General features: G+C 47.1%; 1 protein-coding gene across 1 annotated transcript; it reads right to left on the reverse strand.

Moving 5' to 3' along the window:
• Positions 1–8184: 8184 nt before the first annotated feature.
• On the reverse strand, positions 8185–11785 carry TMEM186 (transmembrane protein 186). Its single transcript, XM_059038440.2, has 2 exons — positions 11728–11785; positions 8185–10682 (listed from the first exon to the last, which is right to left on the reverse strand). The coding sequence occupies exons 1-2, from the start codon at positions 11728–11730 to the stop codon at positions 10047–10049; spliced, it is 639 nt and encodes a 212-aa protein (XP_058894423.2). The 5' UTR covers positions 11731–11785; the 3' UTR covers positions 8185–10046.
• Between the last annotated feature and the right edge of the window lie 4 nt (positions 11786–11789).

Here is an 11789-nt window from a genome sequence, read left to right on the forward strand (position 1 = left end):
ACATGAGTTCACAGCCTCACACTTTTCACTGGGGATCCAGATTCCACAGGCAATATCCCAAGATTCAAGGCCTTATTTAACAAACAAGCAAAATGCAAACCAAACCATAATTCATGTATGCTTTCTCCTGAGAACTTTAGCATTGGATCCAAACATACAATGAGATTCCTGGAGTCCAAAAGGTTTTTAAGCCAGGGCACAACCGGAAACGTTGCCTCTCTTTGGTGGAGAGAGTGGCTCCAATATTTTGTTCTCTCCCCACAGGGCACTGACAGAGAAATGAAATCTTTTTTATCTGGAAAGTCATTTCCAGACTTATTCACTCCTTACCAAGGGAAGTTACTTATAAAAGTTTTTAAGCCATTTATCAGCCAGTCCTCGTTGCCTCAGGGCATAGTGAGTTCCTGAGACGTTCTCTTTTGGAGGTGGAGGTGGAGTTGCGCGGAATTTCAAGGAAAGCATTCTCAGCAGCGCTCAAGAAACTTGCCAGAGGTTGGTGAAAACACAGGGAGCCCGGAGGACAGGGTGCTGGCTCAGGCAGAGCCCACGCAGAAGAACTTCTGTGGCTGACGGTCCGGAAACGAATCCATCACACATTAGTGCCATAGAGTTTAGTAAATGTCGCTAGCAAATCTCATCACTTTTACAGAAAACAAGGTCCAGTCATAGCAAATCTTAGCACATCCTCACTTTTATTATAAATGGGTGTTTTTAAAATAATTTTTACTGACACTCAGTAACCATGTAAAATCGTGCACAACATTAATATAATCTGTATATCTATACCTGTCTATATCTATCTGTATATCAGCTCATGGTAGAGAAACCATAGCTAGGGAGCCTCGCCAACGTACACATACAAAGTGATCTTGTTTACAGTATTCTGTTGACAGTGCCAATAAATGATAAAGAAATTAACACGTCACAGTGTAACTGATGACCATATGCACAATTCCATGAACTCAGTCTGTTTCCTGTGTTAATCAGCATTCTTAAATTAAAAACAAAATATTTATAATGGAAACATCAGAGTAAATGTGGCCTTTTTGGTTGGAAATGGTTTTGGTAAGGACTTATTTCACAAGTTCTTATGAAGCTCCTATGATTAAGCACCTCTTAGGGATGTCTTGGGGAATTCTCTACCTGTGTTAAGTCTGCCTTGGGCTTAGAAGCCTGGTGAGGCCATTCAGTTCATCAGAGTTCATCCAAGACATGCCATGGGGCTTCCCTGGCGGCGCAGTGGTTGAGAGTCTGCCTGCCGATACAGGGGACACGGGTTCGTGCCTCGGTCCGGGAAGATCCCACGTGCCGTGGAGCGGCTGGGCCCGTGAGCCATGGCCGCTGAACCTGTGCGTCCGGAGCCTGTGCTCCGCAACGGGAGAGGCCACAGCAGTGAGAGGCCCGCGTACCGCAAAAAAAAAAAAAAAAAAAAAAAAAAAAAAAAAAAAAAAAAAAGACATGCCATGTAATGGGGATGGACAAGGTGTGGTCCTTACCCTCAGCTCACCTTCCAGTGGGGCAACAGTCATAGCAACCCAGCGTAAGGACCAGGATACAGGAGGATATTGTACATGAACGAAGGATAGGCCCAAGTCAGGGTGGAGGTTAGGCCTCTGATTTTCAACTTCAAGGTTGAGTGGGAACTGCTCCAGTAACTCAGAGGAGGGGTGGAAGGCATTCCAGACCAAAACAACAGCTAGCTGAAGGCATGAAGCAGGATGAGGCAGGCATTTGCACAGCGTTCAGCATTACTAGATCACAAAGACAAGGAGAGCAGAAGAGCCTGGAGACCAGGCCAAAGAAACAGGAAGGGCTCGGATCTGGAGGGCCTTCTGTGCCAGTCTGGGCCTTCCATGAACTGATGGAGCCACCAAAGGTTTGGAGCAGGGCGGTAATCCAACATGCATTCTAGAAAGGATGTCCTGATTGTCCACTGTGAACAACAGAGAGACCAGGTGATCGGCCGGGAGGCAGGTGCAGCGTGGGAAGGCACGGAAGAGATGCTGAGTCAGCACCTGTGGAAATGAACTGGCTCTTTGGTCCTCCTGGTGTCCTGACCCAGAACCGGGGGTCGTGAGCTCCTGACTCACTTCTGCGCCCAGCTGTCTCAGTGGCCCTCCATGGCCCTTCTTTTTCTCACCTGGAAAACGTATGGTTTGGACCACGTGATTTCCCAGGTTCCTTTCGGACACCAAACAGGTCTATGAAATAACTGACTAGGAAAGCAATATCTACCATTAAATATGCTTTTAAGAATAATCACATATAGTGATAATATTTATCATTTGTTGAGCATCTACTATGCACAAGCATATTCTGCTGGGGCTTTGTAATGTTCACAACACACCTACGAGCTACGTATGCGTCTGCCTATTTGTAAGAGGAGGAGCCTGATGCTCAGAGAGATTGGGGAACCTGCCCAGCATCACACAGCCTGGAGGCCAGGATTTGAGACACACGGGTGTGTGTGAATGAGCACATGCAGTGAGCATGGGGTTGGTTGAGGATCAACCACTCAGGACTCTTCTCACCACCAGCCTGGCCACTGGCCTGGGAAAGTGAACTTGAACTTGGTCAGCATTAGTGTGAGCTCCTAAGCGTATATCCCTAAGGCAGATGGGTGGAAGGTGCTATGACCTTTGTTAAAAACAGTCACTGTTTCCATTTTCTGTCCTTCTTCCCCCTTCTCCACCCCCCGGGGAGGCAGGACAAGGCAGTAGAATGACCTAACTCTGCTGCTTTCTAGCTGGGTGACCTTGAGTAAGTCACTTGACCTCTCTGAGCATCACCTGCAGAGAGTGATCATAGTAAAGCAGCTGACACTTATCGAGGGTTTCCCTGGACCAAGCGCTATTTTTAAGTGCTTTTCATGTAGTAAGACAGCCCCTTCAACTACCCTCGGTGGGTGCTTTTATTATCATTAATTCACAGATGAAGAAACCAAGGCACAGACAGTGATTATATTACTGCCCACAGTCACAGCCTGGGAGTGGCAGGGCTGGGCTTCAAGCAGGTAGGAAGTCTTGCTTCCAAGCCACATGCTTCACCCTACACCTGCGACCTCTCTCTGGTTCTCCAACTCCAACAGATGCTGGGAGGATTCAAGAAAATCGCATAATCAGGACTTCCCTGGTGGCGCAGTGGTTAAGAATCCACCTGCCAATGCAGGGGACACAGGTTCGATCTCTGGTCTGGGAAGATCCCACATGCCGCGGAGCAACTAAGCCCATGCACCACGACTACTGAGCCTGTGCTCTAGAGCCCCCGTGCCACAACTACTGAGCCCATGCACCACAACTACTGAAGCCTGCGTGCCTAGAGCCCGTGCTCCACAAGAGAAGCCACCGTAATGAGAAGCCCGTGCACTGTGACAAAGAGTAGCCCCCGCTCACTGCAACTAGAGAAAGCCCATGCACGCAGCAACGAAGACCCAACACAGCCAAAAAATAAAACTAAATAAAATAAAAAATCATGTAATCATCTCCTGACTTGTGGTAGGTGCTTAATACATGATGGTTCCTTTTGCCACTTGATCTCTGTGAACCTGGCTCACATATAGTTCTAAAGGTTAAACCTACTTCGCAACACGGGGACAAGTCCCACCAGATCCCAGAGTAGATTACAACTGTTAACCAGTAAAACATGTTTTGTCACTAGAGTTGGTACAAACGTGGCCAGATGGTATCGACCCTGCCTGATTAACCTTCATCAGGCATGATTTTATGGTTGAATGAATGCTGCAGGATCAAAACAGGGCCATAAAAGTTGGAATCTGCCCAGGTCTCAAAGGGACCCAGTGGCTTTCCATTTGGGGACTCACAAGTCCTGAATTCTTAAAGCAGCCAAGGGCAAGCTCCTAGTTATTTGGCTAACTGACCCTAGGCTGGCCCCCTGCAAGCAGCTAAGCCCATCATATCTGTTCTGGGAAGTGCATTAAACATGCTTATTTATGATGGGCTGGGGGTGGGATATCTGGGCCTATGACCAGGTAAGGCTCAGTTCTGGTAACCGGTGTAGGAAGGACAACGGCTCCCAGCCATGCACACTGTGAATGTCCCCAGCTGGAGCAGACCTCACCATGGTCTGGAGGACTACCTGTCTCAGCTCAGGCTGCCCTAACAGAATATCAGAGATGGGGCAGCATAGACAGCCAACATTTATTTCTCATGGTTCTGGAGGCTGGAAGTCCAGGGTTGGGTCCTTGGCGAGGGTCTCTTCCTGCTTGTGTCCTCACATGGCACTGATTCCATCGTGGGGGCCCCACTCTCATGACCTCATCTGACTCCAATCACCTCGCCAAAGCCCCATCTCCAAACACTATCACATGGGGGGCTATGGTTCAACATATGAATTTTAGGAGGGGATACAAACATTCAGTCCCTAGCAACTACCATGTGAAAATGGACACGCTACAGGTTACCCCATTTCCTGCATCTAAATAATACACAGCCCAGGGCAGGTGGGGTGCCCAAAGTCCACATGGTTCTCAGCGGATGGGAGTGAAAACCAGTCTACAAAATACAAACACGGTTGTATCACTAATAATTTAATGACTGTTTCCTACTGTCCACCCAGCTTCCAAGTCCAGAATGGAGATTCATGGTTGAGAAACTTTTCTCTTTACCTCGAAAGCTGGCAGGAGGGGGAAAGGATGGCAAAAGAGATTGTGTTTATTACAGCATTTTACTTCATTTGTTAAGATGGATGACATGCTCGTTACGGAAATTTTAAACAATACTAGAAGGCCATAAAGTTCAAAGTAGAAGTTTTCCCTCTATCTCATCCACCTGAATCTTCTCCCCAGAATTAACCACTGTGAAAAATTTGGAATGTGTTTTTGAACGTCACAAATAGGATCATACAGAACTATATTGTTCTCTGATTTGCTTTTTCCACCTAACACTACCCCATGATTATCCTGTCACATCAGCAGATATGGTTCAACCTCACTCTTTTTAAGGGCGTGTAATATTCCATAGCTTATTTAACTGTATTGCCTACTAATTGGCAACTTAGTTTACTTCCTGTTGTTGTTGTTTGTTTCACTATTAGAAACATTCAGTGAACATCCTCATATACATGCTTGGGTATTTCTACTAGATGATTCTTTTGGAATTATTTTCAAAGGGGGAAATCACCAATATAACCACACACCACCTGAATCTAAAGACCGTCTCCATTTTCTGAGAAGCTGCTTGACCATCAGAGAGCCACGGCTCTTGGGAAGGCTCAATCCCACACAATGATTCTCAAAACCTGGGGTGCCTTGGAGTTACCTGGGAAGCATCAAAATACAGATGCCCAGCTTCTGCCCAACCAGAATCTGCAGGGTTGAGGCACAGGTGAGTTTTGCTGTTTTTGTTGTTGCTGATCTGGAGCATGGGAACTGGGGACTACTGCCCTGCTGGTGCACTGCAGAAACCCGAAACTGTTTCCCTTGTCACATGTAATTTTAGCTTGGAAGTAAAGGGATAGAATAATGCATTTGCTCTGTGTGCCCTCTGCTGGTACTGCGTGAGCAAACCACACATCCGAGTGGAGGCTCTTTTGTGCCAGAGCGGTGAGAATCGGGGCTGTCACCTCCCACTGAGCTGACACTTCTGGGCAGTGATTGTCAAATCAGGCTACGCAAGAGAATCCCCTCTAGGGAAACTGGTCATGGGCCTGGGCAACAGTATTTTTTAAGAGGTGTCCAAGTGATTCTACACACGGAGCCCAGGCGGAGAACCTATTCTGTAGGAAAAACAAAAACAAAAAAACTGGCCCAGGAACACAGGCATGTGTCATTCTGGTGTCGTCCACCCTGTTCATCTATTTCAGAAATTCCCAGCATGGCTGCATAGCAGAATCAGCCTCAAGCTTGACAAAAAGACAGATTCTGGGGATCCACCCCAGACATAATCAGAATCTCCAGGGGGGTGAAGCTCACTCAGGTAAGTGCTTACAGGTAGCCCAACAGGCCTATTTAAGTTAATTTTTGGTTTTAATAAGTCAAGGTCAGATCATTAATCCCTCTTAAGACATTTTATAGGCATAGACTGTGTCTTTGAGAGAAGAGGTTCACAGGAATTGAAGTCACTGACAAGCAGGTGAGGGAAAGGTAGGGAAGGGAAACAGCAGCTCTACAGATAATTATATAATCGAGTCTTCTATATAATTGAATCCTCAGTACAACTTCTTGAGGATAAATAGTAACACCCCTGTTATACAGAGAGAGAAACTGGAGAGAGACAGATAGACACTTCTATGTAGATACCTAGGGAGAAAGACTTTTAGGCAGAGGAACTGTCAGTGCAAAGGCCCTGAGGCTGAGGGGTCCTTGATTATTGGAGGAAGAGCAAAGGAAATATAGCTAACTGAAGTGGTCAGTGCAGAGTTGTGGATGAGGGAAGAAAGCTGGGGGCAGGAGCGGGGCCAGGCCATGCTGGGCCCTGTAGGTCACAGTAAGGACTTCAGCTTCTACAGCAGTGATGTGATTCTCTTTTTTAAACGGATCACTTTGGCAGGACTTCCCTCGTGGTCCAATGGTTAGGACTCCGTGCTTCCACTGTAGGGGGCATGGGTTCGATCCCTGGTCAGGGAACTAAGATCCTGCAAGCCACAAGGTGCGGCAGAAAGGAAGGAAGGAGGGAAGAAAGAAAGGAAGGATTACTTTGGCTGCTGCGAGAACAGACTCTAGAAGGGCCAGGATGGAAGCAGCAGGTTGCAATAATCCAGAGGTTATGAGGGCAGCTTGGATCAAAATGGCAGGGCTGGAGCAGGTGAGAGCAGTCAGGTTCTGGTTGTACTTTTAGAGTACAGTTGGTATAAAATTAAGTCAGTGGAACCACATGCCATTTACCCTAAAAGCCGGCACTTCTGAGTGGGTCTGCGGCTCTCCGGGAACCCCCAGGCCCACAACAGGGCTCTGGGTCACACCGTCCATGGCATGCACAGCCCCTCTATCTAGAGACCCTGCAGATATACCCCAGCTGACAATGGGAGCCCAGCATTCCCAAACAACTGAGGGACATAGTCACACACTCCCCAGACCATGGCCTTCGACTGGCTGGAATTAACACGCGATGGGAATTTAACAGAGGCAACGACAAATCCATAATAAGTCTATGCCCTTCCATTTGCATCTTTAATTAAAAACAAATACAAATTAAAAGCTGTTTCCTCTTGATCTTAAGAGCTCCCAAGCTTTCTTTTACTGACCTTCAAAGGCTCCCCACAATGATTTAGATCAAATTCAGGGTCCTCCCCTTACCAAAGGCACCCACCCCACTCCTGTCCAGGGCAGAAACGCACGCTTGTGTCCCCTCAGCCTGGACAAGCGGTGCTCACGTCCATCTCCTCCTCACACCTGGGGTCCCCTTCAAAGTCCCGGCCCCAGGCCATCTGGGCCCTTCTCCCAACCTCACCCCCTCCTGCTCTTCTGCCTCAGGCCACCCCACTCTTCTCTTCCCTTGCACTTTTCCCCATTTCTTTTTTAAAATATTTATTTATTTATTCATTTATTGGCTGTGTCAGGTCTTGGTTGTGGCATGCGGGATCTTTAGTTGCGGTGCACAGGCTTAGTTGCCCTGTGGCGTGTGGGATCTTACCACCCTGTCCAGGGATCAAACCCGTGTCCCCTGCACTGGCAGGCGGATTCTTAACCACGGGACCACCAGGGAAATCCCTCCCCATTTCTAATTACACACATGCACTTAGCATCCGCCCTCCCTCCCCACCAAGATGCTGACAGTCCAAAGGCCAAAATCCTCCCCTTTTATGAACCGTGGTGCCTTCAGCACACAGCAGAAGAGGTTTGGGATGACTGGCTGATTTGGAAGCCTGAAGGAACAAACTGTCTTGAATTACATGCTTTACTTGCTTCTGTGAAATGCAATACATTAACTAAGAAGATCTAACAACTTCTTTCACGTTATCATGATTATAAAGTCACTTTTCTCAAAATGCCATTTGCAGTCTACACAGAGGAACGATATCTCTCCATATACTTGGCATTTATCACATTCTTTATAGCAAGAAAAAAAAATGGAAATCATTTAAACAAGAAAGGTTATAGGACCAGCTACATCCATTCAGTGGAATATTTTGCAATTACTGATTTTTTTTTTGCATAAAAAGTATTTAAATGAAAAAAAATCAAATAATCGGGGCCTTTTGTTTTTATCTATTTGTAAGGTATGCTGCCCATTTTTTCCAACTTTATTGAGATATAACTGACATACAATATGGTATTAGTTTAAGGTATACAACATGATTTATATATGTATATACTGCAAGATGATTACCACAGTAAGTTAACATCCAGCATCTCACATAGTCCAAGGTTTCTTCCTTGTGACTGAATATTTTAAATGAACGTTTATAACTGACATAGTCTTATGTTATAACATGAAGCAAAAAAAAAGCCAATTTCAGATACAGGATAACATCTATGTTTTAAGTAAATACTGAAAGCACAGTGAGATACCACTTCACACCCATTAGGATGGCTATTATAAAAAAAAAAAGATGTGGATAAATTGGAACTCTGATGCATTGCTGGTGAGAATATAAAATGGTATAGCCACTATGGAAAAGTTTGGCAGGTCCTCAAAAAGTTAAACTTAGAATTACCATATGACCCAGTAATTCCACTTCTCAGAAAATACCCAAAAGAATTGAAAGCAGAAACTCAGATGTTTGTGCACCAATGTTCACAGCAGCATTACTCACAACAGCCAAAAGGTGGAAACAATCAAAATGTCCATCGAAACATGAATGGATAAACAAAATGTGATATATACATATTATTCCGCCATAAAAAATGAATGAAGTTCTGATACCTGCTACAACATGGGTAAACCTTGCAAAATTATGCCAAGTGAAAGAAGCCAGACATCAAAGGCCACATAGTGGATGATTCCATTTACATGAGATATCCAGAATAGGCAAATCCATAGACACAGAAAGCAGATTAGTGGTTGCCAAGGGCTGGAGAAAGGGGGTATTGGGGAGTTACTATTTAATGGGTGCAGAGCTTCTGGCTGGAATAATGAAAAAGTTCTGGAAATGGAGAGAAGTGATGATGGTTGCAAAACACTAAATATACTTAATACCCCTTAGTGTGCACTTAAAATGGTTAAAAGGATAAATTTATGCTTATATTTTACTACGAATTGGGAAAAAAAAGACTGGAAGGTCACAAAACAAAATTTAGTTATTGACTTCTGAGTGGTAGAATTACAAAGATCATGACTTCTTTCCTCTTTACTTTGTTACAAATTATATAATAAGCATATTGCTAATTACAGGGGACATTAACTGGCTTTATTTTATAAAGTATCACACCAGCATATAGTTCATCTGACTTTATCACACTGCAAAGCCTTCTGATATGAGAGTCCCTAGACCTCTGGGCGGTGAACTTGCTCGGATTACAACCTTGCCCAGCGGCTGCGCGGCTACCGTGCTGGCAGGATGAACGACCCACCTCTAGGCTTCATCCTGGTCCCCCCGCCGCTGGGTCCACAAGGGGGCGCAGCATAGGGCTGGTGAAATCCCTACCCATTGCCTGGAAGCCTTTTGCGGCGCCATCACCTCTGAACTAACAATGACATTTATTGTTTATTCTCACACCCATCCCAGGAGACAAGGAGGATTTTTCCACTTTAAGATGTGAAAACCAAGGTTCTGAGAGACTTGATAACCTGCCCCTGGACAGGGATTTGGAAACGGACAGACCCAAGTCTTCTGGCTCCAGCCCCCCACCTCTCTGTCTTTGATTTCACAGCAGTGTAACTGTTTGAGAGAGCTTGGCATCGCTTCCTCCAAGAACTGGCTCTTAACAGAAACTTCTGGCCATTATCTGAATGTCACACACAAGTGCAGTTAAGAATCTGCACTCAGGGCCTCTTTCTAAACCCAGTTACTCACTTCTACCTCATGAATTTCCTCATTCCAAAAGACAAGTTCCCAGGGGCCCCGGCAAAGTCTCCAGCTGCCCGACCCCCTCCTTCAGCCCCGCCCACACCCTCAGGCTTCCTGCAGGAGGCCCGGCTCCTGCCCGTTCACTTGAACTTGTCCAGCAACCCAAACACCTGTGTGAAACGCTCTCGGTCCAGGATCCGTCCGTAACGCAGGGTGAGGTAGAAGGTCTGTTTCCCACTGTACTGCTGGATCCGCACGAATAGCTCCTGAGGCCGATCCTGGCTTTCCGTCATGGGGATCACGTCGGCCACAGGGCAGTATGTCTCCTGTCGCCGGCCCCAGAAGGTCAGGTGGGCCACCCGCAGCATGGTGCCCGACTCATTCACGTACAGGATGCCCACCAGCCTCCGGAAGAAATGGCTCATCCAGCACAACATAGCCAGGGCAAAGCCAGCAATCCCGCCCGCCAGGCACAGGGAGTTGAAGGTCATGAGGCCCTGGGAGTACCAGTAGAGGCCAGGCGGCAAGGCCACCACCGTCAGGGCTGTCTGTGCCACCTTCAGCCGAGACAAGTACCCGAAAGCCCTGATGGCATCAAACCGGTACACCATCTGAAATGTCTCTGTCTCTGTGCCGGGTGGTTTCTCCTTGGAGGCTGGTGGCCTGCTTCCCACCCACCTCCTAGGATTCCGCCCACTGCAGCACCACAGCCCGTGGAGAGGCTTTCCCCATGCAGCTGGCCCTGGCGACCGCGGCACAGCTCGGAGGAAGGCAGCCTGAAAGGGAGACAGGGAGACCATTTCTCTCATGAAACTCAACCATGCTAATCACACAAGGCACAGCTGCAAAGCATCTTACACGGAGGCTCCCACCAATCCTGTGAGGCCGGCATCACTGCCAGAGATGGAAAGGTAAAGCCAGATGCTTTACCTCACGTGATCTTCACAAAAGCTGTTTGCAATGGGAACCACTACTTCTACTTTACCACGGAGGAAACTAAGCCCAGAGAAAGTAAGAAATTTACCCAAAGACACACAGCCAGTGAGTGGGACAGAGTCTGACTTTTAAACCGGTCCTCTTTCGTCCAGACAGCTCAAGTAGGTATAGGAAAGGAGGCGCAGCCTTCATTCATTCAACAAATACCTTGGGAGGGCCAACTCTGGGCTGACACTGGATCCAAGCCTGTGTGACATTTCCCCAAGCAGGAAACTCAATCAATGTCCTAGTGGGGAACAAATCCGCAAGATATTCATCATAATAACTTCCCAATTCTCGGTCAGGTTAAAGCGTCATCTTGGGGTCAGAAGGGAAACGCTGTTTACTTGGCCTAAACTGAGAGATGGGTTAGAACGGAGGAGGAAGGAGGCGTCAACCCGTAGCACAAGGGTTTTATGAGATGCACAGTTCCACACCTCGAATAGTGCAGCGAAAGATACTTTGGGCGGTGAAGTCAGATCTGGGTTCCAATCCCGGCTCCTACAGTCACCAGCTATAGATCTTTGGGCAAATTACTCCACCTCTCTGGGCCCCAGTTTCTTCATCTTTCAAAATGGGGATCCAAAGTATACTTAATGTGATGATGGTTTTAAAGCCTTCAAATGCACTTGATGCTCAGCGAGTGCTCAGTGAGTTTTAGTTATCGCATTTGCTGGCCCACGTGACCTGAGCGCAGAGGAGAGCGGGGAATAACAAATCGGAACCCACGTCCCTCCCGCGGATTCTCCGAATCAGAACCCCAGGCGTCTGCAGGCCTGCCCCAGGCCTGCCCCCCGACCCACAAAGCACGTCGCCTCCCTTACTTCCCACCACCCGCCTTCTTACCATGACCTCAACGCCTGCTGCCGGAAATGAATCCCACCTACTCCCGGAACCGCTAAGAGTGC

Source organism: Kogia breviceps, chromosome 14, assembly GCF_026419965.1.
Source record: "Kogia breviceps isolate mKogBre1 chromosome 14, mKogBre1 haplotype 1, whole genome shotgun sequence".
In the NCBI taxonomy this organism is placed as follows: domain Eukaryota; kingdom Metazoa; phylum Chordata; class Mammalia; order Artiodactyla; family Physeteridae; genus Kogia; species Kogia breviceps.